The sequence below is a fragment of the Bufo bufo genome, chromosome 9 (assembly GCF_905171765.1).
Source record: "Bufo bufo chromosome 9, aBufBuf1.1, whole genome shotgun sequence".
In the NCBI taxonomy this organism is placed as follows: Eukaryota; Metazoa; Chordata; class Amphibia; order Anura; family Bufonidae; genus Bufo; species Bufo bufo.
The window spans coordinates 131116017-131133340 of NC_053397.1; the positions used below are offsets into that span (position 1 = coordinate 131116017).

Consider the following 17324-nt stretch of genomic DNA (forward strand, 5'->3'; position numbering starts at 1 on the left):
CCACTTGACTTTTTTGTTCCATAACCCTCAGGATCATTTAAGAAATTCCAAATGACTGTCTTACTGCGTCCCACCTCAGCAGCTATGGCGCGCTGTGAGAGACCCTGCTTATGCAGTTCAAAAACCCGACCACGTTAAAAAAGGGAGTTTTTTTGCCTTTGCCATCACAACGTGTGACTACCGGACAGAAAATGACAATGAATTCACATCTTTGCACAGGTTTGGCCTTTTAAAGGCATGTGGTCCTAAAATTTGGATCAGCTGAAAAACCGCCTGTTTCAGTTTAATCGTTATTTTCAATTAATTGAATGCTCAAAAAATGTTTTGTCTCACTTTCATTTCTTCTTGTTGTATGTTGAAGCTATACTTGGAACCTTGTTAAGATCCAACAATGTAAAATATGATTTTTTGCCATTTTTCAAGTGGTCTTAAACTTTGGATCAGGACTGTATATATATATATATATATATATATATATATACATAAAGAGTCAATAAAGTAAAGATTTTATAATAACATGTTTTTCAGTATTTTTATTCTCTCCTGGATAATCCCTTTAAGTGTATAAATTAGTTATCCTGAAATTTTTCCCCACAAAAATATATATCAATCTGCTTACCTCCTCTTGCTCTATATCATGCTGCCTGTGGATTTGACTGCATTTTGTGGTGGCAGGTTCACTTTAAAGGAGTTGCCCAGTCTTTTGTATAAAAAATAGGTAATCACTGTAAAATAGTATTCCCTTAAAGGATAACTGTCGTATATTTTCTTTGGATTGTGGTGATTAATATCTCCTTGGTGGCCCTATTTCAACTTTTCACTGTGTATTCAATTACCCCTTAATCCACATTTTTGTTCCCTGTACTGCCTACTTTTACCTGTGCTTAAAATAGGGTTGCTAGGCATGGTCCGTCTATCTGTTGAAGGACGGAGGACGCAGAAGCAGGCTGCGTGCAAGGCCACATTACTGACAGCCAGGGACTGTAAGTAAATGATTAAAGCCAGGTCCTCCCCAGCAGCTGATAACAGTGCCTGGGCTGTGTGCACTTCTCCCTGTCCCTGCGCTTGGCAGATGCTCACTCAGCAGAGCTGGAGAATGCAGAGTTGAATCAGCGCACAAGGGAGATCTGCCATCTGCTCAGTGTATAAATGAAAGAAACATGTGGTGAGAGGACCCGTTTGTGCTGCAGGAGATTAACCCTTTAGGGGGAGGGCTCTGGTTACTGACACTTTTGGGGGGCTATTGTTACTGGCTAGTGAGGCGGCGGCCATCTTAACTGAATTGTGAAATTGCAGTTTTATGCAGATGGTTGCTAAGGGCTGAATCTTATTAAATATGGGGTAAGTCAGTGTAATAGTAACTGATTCTGGAATATCATGTTATTAGTAACTACATATATGAAAATTGAAATTAGGGTCTAAATGTGACAGTTATCCTTTAAACAAATCCATGACAAGTCAACTCTTGAACAGTTTTAACTGAATACACAAACTTTACATTTAGCTCAGTAAAGTTACCTAAATTAATCCTACAAGTCACTAGGAACAGATGCTAAACAATATATACACAGAGACCTATTGAATACAAAGTGCTAGTTCAATGAAATATGACCATGTTATGACACAGTGACACCTAGTGGAATAAAGTTAACACTAAACATCGCTGGAAAAAAACTAAGTTATGTTAAAATGTAAATTTCCCAAATGTAATTCTTACAAGGCATTTTATTAAATCAAGGTAACACATACAGAGAACATACTACCAACGTGAACTTTTCTATCTCGCTTCAGTTCCTAAGATGTGGGCAGGAGAGCTAACCATCAGAGAAGAAAGGGATTACATAATGCAATCATAAACTTGGTATATTAAGGTTTAGGTAGCTGGGCAGACACCTTTTGAAGAAAGGAAAATGTAATTCTTACTACAGAATACACTGACAAATTCTTAAAAAGTAGGTACAGTGAACATGACCAGCGTATTGTCGAGTCATTTTACCTCACACTCTCCCCTCCCCTCCAATAAAGACACAACTCCTCCAGTGGATTTTATTGGCCACAGCAGCCATTTATTTATTAATAATAATAAGTTAAGCATAAATAACATATAACATAACCAATCCAAGGCCTTCCCACCTGAAGGCCCCCCGCCCAAGAAAAACTTCCAGACCACAGAGAAACATGCCCAGCACGGAGAGGGTCCTTGGAGCCCCGTAAAACCTGATGGGTAACAGCCCGTGCCCTCAATTAAATTACCTCCAGCCGATAAATGCCAGCTCGGAGGCAGAACCGGTAAACATGGGCAACAACCGTGGGGCAGATACCCGCCATATCACACCCCAACATCCAATACCTGGGGAGTCGAGAGCCCCTTTGGCTCCCTCCCCACCACGCCAGAGCCACCATAACCACCAACTCCAAGGACCCACCCCCGCCATGGCCGCTATGACAATGCCGTCCCTGCTGGACCAAAATCCACCCAGAAACCACATCAACCTTGACCGCCGTTAGCTTCCCTTCCCCAACCAGCAGCCAACGGGTGGGTGGGAGGGGGATGCTGCAAGACTGCTGTCCCACACGAGATGACCCTGATCCCGCCTCTCTCTGCCCTTTTTAAACCTTACACTCCTCCCCTAACGTCCCCCCACCCCACCATACTTGCAATACCCCTTAACCCCGAGCCTCCCAACTCACTCCCTCCAAACGCCTGTCTGCCAGGCCTACCCCCAGTCTTGCAGCCTTAAGTCCGGCCTGTGCTGGAGAGAAAGGGGAAGAAGAGAAAAAAGAAAAACGGGGAATCCAGGGTTTTACACACAAATGGGGTAATTTATTAAAGGGTTTATGTCACCAGAATTAACCCTCTTATCGATGTGCTAATGTCAGCAGAATCCAACTCTGCGGCCCTGTGTGCTGGTTAAACAGCACTGCGCAGGCGCAAGACTTACCCAGCACACAGGGCCGGCAGGAGAGGACGAACGCTGGCCTGTCAATCAAGGGCGGCAGGGCGTGGAATGAGGTGGGAGAACAGAGCCTCTAGGAACAGGAGCAACGCTCCCTTGCTCCTAGAGGCTAATTTGAATATTACAAAAGTAAGAATTGTGCCTTGAGGGGGGCATCAATAAACATAAAAATAGCAGAGTTGGATTCTGCTGACATTAGCACATCACTAATGTCAGACAATGTAAGAGGGTTAATTTTGGTGACAGAAACCCTTTAAGTTGAAATAAGCCTATATATGCCTATAATACTGCGACTTCTCCCTGCTTATGCCAGGTCTAAAAAAGTGGGCTGGGAAGGGGATGGGCCAGGAGGCCCGTCTCATTTACCTTTTTCTACATGTTTCTGGCGGAAAAAAAAGTCTAAATGTAAGACAGCTTGGAAGCTGCCTTACATTTAGAACTGGTGGAGGATCCGCCGAAGTTATACAGAGGCCAGCTCCTCTTCAGGTGTTTATTCATTTTAGACGCCTGTCTTAATAAATGTGCCCCAAAATCCCTTAAAGGTTTTTCCAAGTGTTCAATATCAATGACCTATCAGGATAGGTCATTAGTATCTGATCTGTGAGGATCTGACTCACAGCACCCCTGCAACTGTTTTAAGGCTGGCATGTGATACCAAGAAGTGTACTGAAAATGGCAATCTCCTAAATTTCACTACAGTAAAGATATTGTGATGAACAAATTGGGTTAGTCCGTAGTGGATTTGTAACTTCTCTCTTTTCCATCACCCTTATCACTTTTGGGTAGGAGAAGGTGAGCCATGACAGATTTACCCAAATGTGCACCAGAAACTGGCACATTATAACAGAAATCTAAGACAGTTCCTTTGTCTAATCTCATACACGTTGTTGGTACTGCTGGTACTAGCGTGTGGGCCCCATGCCCCTGCAGCGGACCACAAAGAGCAGTCCGAAATGCACAGGTACTGGCTGAGCACATGCTGTTTTTGATGTGGACCCATTCTGCAATCTGCAATTTCCATATCACAAAAAAAAAAGTATTCTATTTTTTGCGGTGCAGAGACGCAGACCGAAATCTCATGAAAGAGCTTGTTAGTGCTTCCGTAGGCCTCCAATCTGTGCCTCTGCTCCACACCACTCCGTCAATGGGTCCGCATCCGTGAAACGGAGAGCACACAGCCGGTGCCTGTATATTGTGGACCCGCTGTTTACGGTCCGCAATACGGGCACCACAGCCATTCAGCCCTGTGAATGAGACCTTATGCTGAGGCTTTTCCACACAAAATCCACCTGGAAAAAACACTAATTGTCTCCACCGTGTGCAGTTACCTTTAGAATCAAGACAATCAATTCTCAGAAAATGTTAAATATTACATCCATTTGGCAGGCTTTGCATAGTTGTAATGAGTGAGTTACATAGTTACATAGTTAATATGGTTGAAAAAAGACATAAGTTCATCAAGTTCAACCAAGGGATAGGTGGGGACGCGAATCCCAGAAGGAAGTGAGACTCAGATTTCTACACGTTTTCATAAGCATTAACCCCTTAGTGACCACCCATACGTGTTTTTACGGCGGTCACTAAGGGGCCTTAGGCTGGGCCGCCGCGTTTTTACGGCGGCCCAGTCTAAGCGCTGCACGGCTCCCCCGTGCAGTGGGGAGCGCGGACCTGCAGGGTCCCTGCTCTAACAGCCCGGCCCGCAGGAGTGCCGATCCGGGCTGTTTAACCCTTTACATGCCGGGCGCAATGGCGCCCGCTGCATGTAAAGTGGTGACAGAGGGAGCGGTCTCCCTCTGTCTCCCATCAGCACCCCAAAAATGCGATCGCGGGGTGCTGATGTGTTGGGAAGCTTACCTTGCTTCCGATCAGGGCCCCGAGCCTGTCTTCCTTTACCTCCAGCAGGCTGTGACTCTCTGGCGCAGCCTGCTGGTCAATGTTTGAATAGCATTGCTATTGAAATGCAATGCATTATAGAGATAATGCATTACATTTAAAAAGCAATCAAAATACTGTATATTATAGTCCCCTTGTGGGACTATTAAGTAGTAAAAAAAATAGAAAAAAAATACACATTTATTAAATAAAAAAAATTCCATAAAATAAAAAAATATGCTTTTTTTTCCATTGAAAATACGCTTTTCAATTAAAAAAATTGTAAAAAGAAAATATCCCCCATATGTTGGGTATTGCCGCGTCCGTACCGACCGGGACTACATAAATATTACATAAATTATCCCCTATGGTGAACGCCGTAAAAAAAAAAGACAGAATTTCGAATTTATTCTTAGTTTCCACCGAAAAAAACGTAATAACAAGCGATCAAAAAGCGGCATTTACTCCAAAATCATACCAATGAAAAATACAAGTCGTCTTTCAAAAATCAAGCCCTCACACAATTCCATATAAAAAAATAAAAAAAAGTTATGGGTCTTGTGAAGTGGCAATGCAAAATAATTTTTTGGGTAATAAAAGGGGTTTTATTGCAAAAAAAAGTAGTAAAACGTAAACAAAATTATAAGTATTTAGTATCACTGTAATCGAACTGACCCAGAGAATAAAGATATTATGTTATTTGTACCGAAAAATGAACGCCAGAAAATGTATAATGTAAAAACGCAGTGGCAGTATTGCTATTTTTCCCCATCTCCCTCCCAGAAAGAGTTAATAAAAGTTAATCAGAAAGTTAAGTGTACCCCAAAATGGCACCATTAAAAACTACAACTTGTCCCGTAAAAAACAAGCCCTCATAAAGCTATATAGACGAAAAAATACAAAAGTTATAGCTCTTGGAACGAGACCATGAAAAAAGGAAGAAAAACGCTTGGTCATAAAGGCCCAAACAGGCTTGGTCACTAAGGGGTTAATGTCATTTACTTTTAAGAATTTGTCTAAACCCTTTTTAAAACTGTCCACTGTTCCTGCTGTGACCACGTCCTGAGGAAGTCTATTCCACAGATTCACAGTTCTTACAGTAAAGAAGCTTTGACGCTTCTGGAGACTGAACTTTTTATTTTACAGTCGGAGGCAGTGCCCCTTGTCTTTTGAGGGCATTTGACATGGAACAGTTTTTCACCGTATTTTTTGTATGGCCCATTTATATATCTGTATAGGTTAATCATGCCCCCCCTTAGACATCTTTTCTCAAGACTAAATCAATTTAATTTTTAATCTTTCCTTATAGCTTAGACCATCCATGCCCCTTATCAGTTTAGTTGCTCTCCTTTGTACTTTTTATAGGTGCAAAGCGTCCTTTCTATGGACTGGTGCCCAGAACTGAACTGCATATTCCAGATGAGGCCGCACCAACACTTTGTAAAGTGGTAGTATTACATCCCTGCCCCGCGAGTCCATGCCTTGTTTAATGCATGACAATATCCTGGTAGCCTTAGAAGCAGCTGATTGACATTGTATGCTGTAATTTAATCTGCTATTTACAAGTACAACCAAACCAACCAACCAAACCCGAGTGTTCAAGTCAGCTAGTATTTTATGGACATCTTCCATAAACTATACAGTACTACACAGCTTAGTGTCATCTGCAAAGATAGAAACTGTGCTATTAATCCCATCCTCCATATCATTAATAAATAAATTAAATAATAGAGGTCCCAGCACTGAACCTTGGGGTACACCACTTATAACAGGGGACCATTCTGAATAGGAATCATTGACCACAACTCTCTGGACACGGTCCTTCAGCCAGTTTTCAATCCAATTACAAACCATACTTTCCAAGCCTATAGGTCTATAATTACCTGTGGGGGACCTAGATCCTTTTTTGAATATGGGCACCACATTTGCCTTGCGCCAATCACTTGTCGCTGTACCAGTACCAAGAGAATCTTTAAAAAATATAAACAGGGGCACATCAATGATTGAACTGAGCTTTTAAGAACTCTTGGGTGTAATCCATCTGGACACGGAGCCTTGTTCTCGTTTACCTTATTTAACTTAGCTTGGACCATATCTATAGTTAGTACATCCAGTAATATACTCACTTGGCTAACAGCCCCAGCACTACAGATATCAGTTCCTTTCTCTTCTTTTGTATATACAGAGCTAAAAAATCAATTTAGTAACTCTGTCTTTTCCTTATTTTCAGTGACTAACCCACCTTTTCCAATATTTAGGGTACCCACCTGCTCAGACCTTGTTTTTTTTTAGCCTTTATATAGTTATATCATTTTTTGGGATTTGTTTTGCTCTCTTTTGCCACCTGCTGTTCATTTTGTATTTTTGGCAATTTTTTCCTCATTTTTACAGATTTTAATAAGCTCTTTGTAAACTTCAAAGGCTAAATCTGACCGCCCTCAATTTTGTATTTTTTAAATGCCCTTTTTTTTGTCATTTATTGCCCTTTTTACAGTAGCTGTAAGTCATGGTGGGGGGGGGGGGGATAATTTAGCAGTTTATTTTTGTTACCTAAATTAATACATTTTTTAGTGCAATTACTCAATGGGGATTTAAAGCTCTCCCATTTATCCTCAGTATTATTATATGGCAGTAGCTACTCCCAGTCTATACCCTGAAATGCTGCCCTCAACCCTGGGAAATTGGCCTTTTTAAAATTCAGTGTTTTTGCTCTGCCTGACAGAGTTTGCTTCTTATAATTAACGGGGAATATAATTATATTGTGTTCACTATTACCTAGTGTTTCTCGAACAGTAACATTTCCAACAAAGTATGCATCATTAGAAATTACCAGATCCAACAGAGCATTGCCCCTAGTGGGAGCTTCTATAAACTGGCCCATTAGGTGGTCCTGCAGAAAGTTGAGGAATCTTCTACCCTTTGCAGTTGAGGCAGAACCAGGACCCCAGTCAATGTCTGGGAAGTTACAAATCTCCCATTATGACCACTGTACCAGCCTGTGCAGCCCGTTCTATTTGGTTATACAGTCGAACTTCTATCTCCTCTGTGATGTTAGGGGGTCTATAGATTGTTTAAGAAAATGTTTAAGATGACATCCATTTGGTAGGCTTTGCATAGTTGTAATCAGTGAGTTCTGCAGAAGAATTGGTATGCCCTTTGGTTTGGTGTCCACTGCATCAGAGTAACATTTTTTTCACAGTGTACATTTTTGTACTGTATGTCAGTTATCGAGGCGCATGTGGAATCATTTGTGATCTATATGGGCGGGCATCTATAATTGTTAATAAATTATGGTTCAATTTGTGTTTATTGAAAACCATGGTGAACAAAAGATATCAAATCATATGTTAATAGCGTTTTCAAATACAGTATATCATGTCGACATGAATCTTTAAATCATCAATCTAAAGATGGACGGTGGTAAGAGGGGAGACAAGACAGGAGGACAAAAAGGAGGAATGGGAAGGGAAAGGAGAGGAGGGGAGTATACTTGTAATCCTTATAAGATTTTGAAATACAATAGAGTTAATATAATACATTAAGTCAATGTACCAGACGTCAACCAACCCGAAAAACTAGCCGATGCCCGAAACTGGTACCAGGCTTCCCACTGTCTAGAGTGCGCAGCACCAGTGCCCTGGTCTTCAGCACCCAATTCCTCGAGTCGTGCTAGGCAATCTAGAGCCTTCACCCATGTAATTCTAAGAGGGTTGTCCGTTGAGCGCCATGCCCGAGGTATGATTTGGCGCATTGCTATAATAAAGAATCTAAGAATGCATTTTTTAACCAATTTGATTCTACCTGGGTAAGCTGAAAGGAGGGCTAACTAGGGGGATGGAGAGGTATGGGTCCTATAGAGATGATCATGGAGTGTGAATATATCTCGCCATAGGGGAGCAACTCCTGGACACTCCCACCAAATGTGTAGCATGGTGCCTCTAGCTCTCAGACACCTCCAACATGTGTCTGGTACGGAAGGGTAAAACTGGTGGAGCTTAACCGGGGTCCTATACCATCCAGTCCAGATCTTATAATTGAGTTCTTGTATCTTACAGGATATTGAGGACTTATGAGTGAATAATATAGATCTCTTCCACTGGTCAGACGTGAGGGAACATCCCATATCAGTCTCCCAGGATTGCATAATTTTCCTAACCGGAGCAGGGAACTCCTCCGTGTCATCCCCAATCTCTCCCGAATTCAGTATGGCATATATGAGAGATATAGGATGCCCAGGCGCAGAGGCAGCTAGACATATTTTCTCAAATTCAGATAGAGAGGATTGGAGTTGCGGACCGGGTGCCAGAGACCTAGTGAAATTGCGTAATTGGAGGTAGTGGAACCAACGTCCGGGTGAGTCGGGAATGAGGTGTCCTAAGTCTTTGAGATCCAATAACCCCCTGGTGGAATATATGTCCTTTACCCTAACCTTGGGCATGGCTTGTGACCCGAAAGATGGTAGGGCCGAGAGCGTGGATGGTAGTGATGGATGTCCAGATAGGTTTGTGAGTGGGCCAGGAATCGTGGCTAATTGAACCTTAGACGCGAACCCAATCCAAATATCCACTATGGCGGATAGAAAAGGTGATAGCTTTTGGATGGATAACTGGGCCAAGGCGGTTTTCGGGAACCAGAAGACGCCTGGAATTAGGCCTGGGGCCAAGGCGTGTTCTAATTTGACCCATAATTTCCTTTCAAGATTGTGTGTGAGGTCAATTATGCAATTGGCGACCGCCGCTCTGTAATATGATAGGAAGTTGGGTAAACCCGTGCCTCCTTGGGTCTTTGATCTAATCATTAAGTTGTAGTTTAGTCTGGCCCTGGACCTACCCCATACAAAATGAGACGCTAGTCTCCTGAGACGGGTAAAATAAGAAAAGGGAGCCCGACATGGGATCGTCTGAAATAGATAGAGGAGCCTGGGCAGGATGTCCATTTTTATTCTACCAAACCAGGAGACATTTAGATTCGACCAGGATCGAAGGTTAACTTCAATGGTATTGAGTAAGGGCAGATAGTTGAGCTTGAACAAGTGGGAAGGATCTGGTGAAATATACGTTCCCAGGTGTTTAAGTTTATTTGGTGACCATCTAAACGAAAATGACTCCTTGAGGGTGGCGACATCTCTGGGGGGGAGGGTGATATTTAGAAGTTCAGATTGTCATGAACCGGCAGGACAGGTAGTGAATCCTCTGCACCAGAGAGGCGATGGCGCGGGTTGTACTAGAGGACCGGTTCTAAGCAGTTACTGGTCTTCACCAGAGCCCGCCGCAAAGCGGGATGGATTTGCCGCGGCGGTAACTACCAGGTCGTGTCCCCTAGTAACAATTCGAACTCTCTGGCAACTGATAAGGCGTGGTACACAGGGAGAAGGCAAGAGCGTAGTCGGACGAAGCAGCGGTCAGGGCAGGCGGCAAAGGTTCAAAGGCGAGTGGACGGTAGCAATGGGTACGGCAACAGGTAAGGCAAACTAATATCGTAGGGAACGCTTTCTCTGAGGCACAAGGCACAAAGATCCGGCAGAAAGCTGTGGGAGGAGAAGGTATAAATGGGCAGTGTACAGGTGCAGCCTAATTAAGTCAGCACAGCCTTAACCCAATCACTGGTGCACTGGTCCTTTGAATCTAAGAGTCCCGGCGCGCGCGCGCCCTAGAGAGCGAGGACGCACACGCCGAGACGCTGGAGTGCTGCCTGGGGACATACGCTGTGAGCGCTCCGACGCCAGCAGGGGACCCGGAGCGCTCAGCGTAACAGTACCCCCCCCCTTTGGTCTCCCTCCCTTTTTGGTTTACGAAGAACTTGCGGATGAGACTGCGGTCCAGGATGTTCTCCTCCGGCTCCCATGACCTCTCCTCAGGACCGCAGCCCTCCCAGTCGACCAAAAAAAATCTTTTCCCCCGGGAGATCTTGGTCGCCAAGATCTCCTTGACAGAGAATATATCGGAGGTACCGGTGACAGGGGTGGGAGAAACAAGCTTGGGAGAAAAACGGTTAAAGATAGCAGGTTTAAGAAGGGAGACATGGAAGGAGTTATGGATTCGGAGGGAGGGAGGAAGATGGAGCTGATAAGAAACTTGATTGATACGACTCTTGATTTTATAGGGTCCCAAGAAACGAGGGCCCAACTTGTAACTTGGGACCCTAAACCGGATGTACCTAGAGGAAATCCACACCTTGTCACCCGGGAAAAATTCCGGTGGAGATCTGCGTCTCTTGCCAGCTTGAACCTTCATACGGGCAGAAGCCCTGAGGAGAGCAGCGTGGGTTTCTCGCCAGATGGAGGAAAAATCCTGTACAAGACTGTCAACGGCAGGTACAGAAGAAGGAGTGGGAGACTGCGGCAGCGGTGGAAGAGGATGACGGCCAAAAACTACAAAGAAAGGAGACTTGTTAGAGGCAGAGGATTGTTTGTAGTTGTAGGAGAACTCCGCCCAGGGAAGTAGATCAGCCCAGTCGTCATGGCGAGAGGATACAAAGTGACGCAGATAGTCACCCAAAATCTGGTTCACCCGTTCTACTTGGCCGTTAGATTGAGGGTGGTACGAAGAACAAAAGTCCAATTTGATCCCGAGCTGGGCACATAGAGCCCTCCAGAATTTGGAGACGAATTGTACCCCACGATTCGAGACAATATGTTTGGGAAGGCCATGGAGACGGAAGATGTGTTGGAAAAATTGTTTGGCCAACATGGGTGCAGAGGGTAGACCGGGCAGGGGTACAAAGTGAGCCATCTTGGAGAAGCGATCCACCACGACCCAAATAACGGACTTGCCATGGGAGGAGGGAAGATCAGTAATAAAGTCCATGGCGATGTGAGACCAGGGAACTTCAGGAACAGGTAGAGGCAAGAGGAGACCCGCTGGTCTCTGGCGAGGCGATTTATCCCGGGCGCAAATCATACAGGCCTGGACGAAGTCCGAGACATCTTTCTCCAGAGAAGGCCACCAGTACCTTTGGGAGATTAGTTGGAGAGACTTTAGCACCCCTGGATGACCGGCAAAAGGGGAGGCGCGGCCCCACTTGAGAATTCGCAGCCGCTGACGTGGAGGTACGTAGGATTTGCCAGGAGGAAGAAGGCGCAGGTCCACGGGAGCGACTGTAATAAGGCGTTCTGGAGGGATAATATATTGAGGTGTTAACTCGTCGCCCACCACATCAGAGGAGCGAGACAGAGCATCTGCCCTAATGTTCTTACAAGCCGGACGGAAATGGATCTTAAAGTTAAAGCGGGCGAAGAACAGAGACCAACGAGCCTGACGGGGATTATAATCTCTGAGCAGACTGGAGATAAGCCAGGTTTTTGTGGTCCGTGAAGATGTACACAGGATGTGTGGCACCCTCGAGTAAATGTCTCCATTCCTCCAGTGCCAATTTAATAGCCAGCAGTTCCCTGTCCCCAATGGAGTAATTTCTCTCTGCGGAAGAGAATGTTTTTGAAAAGAAGCCACAAGTTGAAGTCTTGCCCCGGGAAGACTTCTGGGTGAGGACGGCTCGGGCTCCCACCGAGGAGGCATCCACTTCAAGAGAGAAGGGCTTGGTGGAATCTGGTCTAGAGAGAACGGGTGCAGAGGCAAAGGCGGATTTCAGGGACTGGAAGGCTTCCTCGGCTTGGGAAGGCCAGGATTTGGGGTTAGCTCCTTTTCTAGTGAGGGCCACGATAGGAGCTACCAGAGTGGAATAGTGAGGGATGAATTGCCTGTAGTAATTCGCAAAGCCCAGAAATCTTTGTATGGCTCGGAGACCAGAGGGACGTGGCCAATCCAGAACCGCCGAGAGTTTGGCTGGGTCCATTTGAAGTCCTTGGGCTGAGATTATATATCCCAGGAAAGGCAGGGAGGTCTGTTCAAATAGACATTTTTCAAGTTTAGCGTATAGGCGATTTCTCCTGAGACGAGTAAGAACTTGTTGCACATGGACCCGGTGTTGATCCAAATTGGAGGAAAAGATGAGGATATCATCCAGGTATACGACCACGCAGGTGTAAAGTAAGTCCCTGAAAATATCATTGACAAATTCCTGGAAGACAGCAGGTGCGTTGCAGAGGCTGAAGGGCATCACCAAATACTCAAAATGGCCGTCCCTTGTGTTAAAGGCGGTCTTCCATTCGTCTCCCTCACGGATACGGATCAGATTATAGGCCCCTCGGAGGTCCAATTTAGTGAAGATCTTAGCCCCTCGGAGACGATCAAATAGCTCAGAGATTAGAGGCAGAGGGTAACGGTTCTTGATGGTAATTTTATTTACTGTCACGAACCGGCAGGACAGGTAGTGAATCCTCTGCACCAGAGAGGCGATGGCGCGGGTTGTACTAGAGGACCGGTTCTAAGCAGTTACTGGTCTTCACCAGAGCCCGCCGCAAAGCGGGATGGATTTGCCGCGGCGGTAACTACCAGGTCGTGTCCCCTAGTAACAATTCGAACTCTCTGGCAACTGATAAGGCGTGGTACACAGGGAGAAGGCAAGAGCGTAGTCGGACGAAGCAGCGGTCAGGGCAGGCGGCAAAGGTTCAAAGGCGAGTGGACGGTAGCAACGGGTACGGCAACAGGTAAGGCAAACTAACATCGTAGGGAACGCTTTCTCTGAGGCACAAGGCACAAAGATCCGGCAGAAAGCTGTGGGAGGAGAAGGTATAAATGGGCAGTGCACAGGTGCAGCCTAATTAAGTCAGCACTGCCTCTCACAACCTTAACCCTTAATAACCCCTTTGGACCAGGCACCAATCACTGGTGCACTGGTCCTTTGAATCTAAGAGTCCCGGCGCGCGCGCGCCCTAGAGAGCGAGGACGCACACGCCGAGACGCTGGAGTGCTGCCTGGGGACATACGCTGTGAGCGCTCCGAGGCCAGCAGGGGACCCGGAGCGCTCAGCGTAACACAGATTTTTGAACGTTAACTTTAAAATTGGATAATGATCCAAAAATCAGAAATTCCTTCAGCACTGAAGGGAATCCAATTCTAGGCGATGTTAGGTATATCAATAGGTCATCGGCAAATAATGAGAGTTTGTGTTCCACATCTCCTATATGAAGACCTTTAATCGAGTCGTTGGCTCGTAAAGCTTTAGCCAGGGATTCCATAACTAATATGTAGAGGAACGGGGAGAGGGTGCACCCCTGGCGTGTTCCATTTGAGATAGGGAAAGGATCCGACAGGGTACCATTGACACGCACTCGTGCAGAGGGGCCGGTGTATAATGCCATGATTCTATGTATCATTTTGGAACCTAAGCCAATATGGGTTAAGGTTCTCTCCAGGAAGTGCCAACTGACCCTGTCGAAGGCCTTCTCTGCATCAACCGAAAGCAAGCACAGAGAGATCTTTAGTTGCTTAGCCTTAGAGATCAGGCTTATAGATTTAATGGTGTTGTCGCGGGCCTCTCATCCTGGAACGAATCCTACCTGCTCTCTATGAATACATATGTAAGAAACAAGGGTAAAGGACGGCTCACCTCTGATCTGTGATGGCAAGGTGCACCAAACAGATGTTGTACCCAATCACCGAAAAACAATAGTAATAGAAATAGAATGGGCACTCATATATCTAGTACACAAAGCAGGCAGAGCGGCTCGAGTGGTATGATAGTAATAGATTAATTTATTATAACAGTATATATGTGCAGATAAATATCAATAGAAATGTGACCATACACAATTGGTAATAACCTAAACAGAGCAATATCCCCAATATATTCTAAATGAATAAGACTTGCATAAAATATATAATATATAATAGAATAAAATTGACATATAACAGTCCACTGTTGTAGCTAATAGAAATCCGGTGCAAATAGTTAGACTGAATAAATTATTTCTGTTATCTAGAACAGTGGCTAGCAGCGAATATATCTCCAGAGATAAATAAAGTGGATACTAATTAAATAGTGTAACAAGTGATATGAGACAGTATCATATAGTGCATATTATAAATCTGTATAGAGTATATAACAATAGTGGATATAGAAAAATGGTGTACAATCGATTGGTGCAAAAGTGAAAATATAGAATATAAAAATATAAAAAAAAATATAAAAAATATATAAATATCTCTAGAGAGTCAACAATATGAATTAATTTGCTGCGTCCTACTGATAGCTCTATTCCTAAGATATAGTCTTTCTTTAATATTAGAACATATGGCCTGAAAATCGGCTGGATCCTCACAATTCCTAGAAGTAGGGTCGATTCCAGCAAATATCTGCCTAAGCAGGCCTGAACACAGACGGCCGCAACAAGCACGGCAAGATAATTGTGCAGCAGTGCGAGTGTATCCTGCAATGTTGCAAGGTAGTTAAGCAACAATACAATTATATCCGGCAATGTTGCAGAGACAGTACAGATGTATCCAGCGGTGTTACGCCGATTCACATGTAGCGGTGCCGAATCGGTTTTACTCACGTGCAGTCCTGCTCCCACCGTGGCGTCCCACATGGTGTAGGTTCAGGAGGACTTGCCTTTAGGTAGCACGATCAGAGTATGCCTTGTTGTCCGCTAGCAATGCTGTGTCCACCCGGGAGCACTGGCTAGATCAAGCTGCGGGTCCACATCAGGTTTCCTTGATTAGGATAAGTGTCCCACCTGTCTGGATCAGCACTGGTGGTAAGATCTCACCTGCTGTACTATATCCAAAGGGATCCGCAGTTCGGTTAACCGCAATTCAATTGTCCTTTTTAGAAAGCGCTTTCTTGGTTCAGTCAGTACTGACTGAACTAAGAAAGCGCTTTCTAAAAAGGACATCCACATGTGGATGACATTCAGACCATCTGCGCTTACTCTAACATTGGGGCATCTGAGCATGTAATAGGGCAATGTCTGAAAATGATAACCCTTTAATGTAAAAAATCATTGGTACTGGTTGGTAAATGGTTCTGTCACCTGAGAAATGGCTGGCTGACATTAGCAATGTGCTAATGTCAGCTGAACATAACAATATTAGTGCCATCTCCTGCCTGTCACCATTATTGAGAAAAACAAACTTCTATAATATGCTAATTAGCCTCTAGGAGCGGGGGGGGGGGGGGCATTGCACCTGCTCCTAGAGGCTCCGTTTGCCCACCTCTTTTCACGTCCTTCTTTTCTTGATTGACAGGGCCAGGGCAGCGCTGCTCTCCTCCCGCGGCCGTGTCTGCAGTGTAAATTTTGCGCCGTTCAGTATTTGGAGCAGGCGCAGTGAGGAAGTCAGCAGCAGCCAAGCATCCTTCCCTCAATGCGCCTAATACTGAACATCGTGAGATTTACACTGCAGACATGGCCGGCGGGAGGAGAGCAGCGCTGCCCTGGCCCTGTCAATCAACAAAAGAAGGACGTGAAAAGAGGTGGGCAAATGGAGCCTCTAGGAGCAGGTGCAACGCCCCCACCCCCCCCCCCCGGGCCCCCCCCCCCCCCCCCCCCATGCTCCAAGAGGCTAATTAGCATATTATAAAAGTTTGTTTTTCTCAATAAAGGCTTTATGCAGTGAGATGGCACTAATATAGTTATGTTCAGCTGACATTAGCACATTGCTAATGTCAGCCAGCTTAATAGCCATTTTTCAGGTGACAGAAACTCTTTAAGGTCTCATGCATACGGCCGTTGTTTTGGTCCGCATCCGAGCCGCCGTTTTGGCGGCTCGGATGCGGACCCATTCACTTCAATGGGGCCGCAAAAGATGCAGACAGCACTCCGTGTGCAGTGTCCGCATCCGTTGCTCTGTTCCGAGGCCCAGCAAAAAAATTATAACATGTCCTATTCTTGTCCGCGCTTTGCAGACAAGAATTGGCAGTTATATGTAAAGGCTGTCCGTGCCGTTCCGCAAATTGCAGAACACGCACGGACGCCATCCGTGTTTTGCGGATCCGCAATTTGCGGACCGCAAAACACACCACGGTCGTGTCCATGCGGCCTAAGCTAAATAAAAAAAATCTTGTAAAAAATGTATTTTCATTGTAATTTTGTTTGCTTCTAGATAACGAGACCTCATTTGACCAGTGATTGCTGGAGCTGTTCTTTTCTAAAACACTCTACAATGATGGATGCAAGAACAATCTTACATACACAATATTGAAATAGCATTTACTCCTATGCAATATATGTACTGAAGTTTAGGTTACAGTTTTGATTTTTTATTTCTTTGAATACTTCTTGTAACAGATAACAGATACAATGGGCCAGATATACTAAGTCTACTTTCACACTCGCGTTTTGGCTTTCCGTTTGTGAGATCCATTCAGGGCTCTCACAAGCGGTCCAAAACGGATCAGTTTGCATTCTAATGCATTCTGAATGGAAAAGGATCTGCTCAGAATACAGCAGAAGAAGCCAGGTTACTGGCGAAACAGCGTTGGGTCAGGAGGCGGCTGAGTGTTCGACACACCACTCAGGGTATGCTCATTTTGTCCTTTCACCAATCCTCATTTTTACTACATTTGCCCCCATTGTATTCTGTCTGGGGCTTTGTTGCCATGAGGCTTTTTGGTGTGTTTCTTCTAGCTCTTACACTTTTTCCCTGTTCCTTGGTGTGC

At 44.9% G+C, this 17324-nt stretch overlaps 1 protein-coding gene across 2 annotated transcripts in view; it reads left to right on the plus strand.

Annotated features, from left to right (window-relative positions):
• Positions 1 to 17070, plus strand: part of LOC120979628 (E-selectin-like) — a 1421133-nt gene extending 1404063 nt beyond the window's left edge. For both annotated transcript variants that reach the window (XM_040408494.1, XM_040408497.1), the window contains one exon: positions 16769 to 17070. In XM_040408494.1, coding sequence (XP_040264428.1) covers positions 16769 to 16794 — 26 coding nt within the window. In that variant the 3' untranslated portion in view covers positions 16795 to 17070. The remainder of the gene's footprint in view (positions 1 to 16768) is intronic.
• The last annotated feature ends 254 nt before the right edge of the window (positions 17071 to 17324 follow it).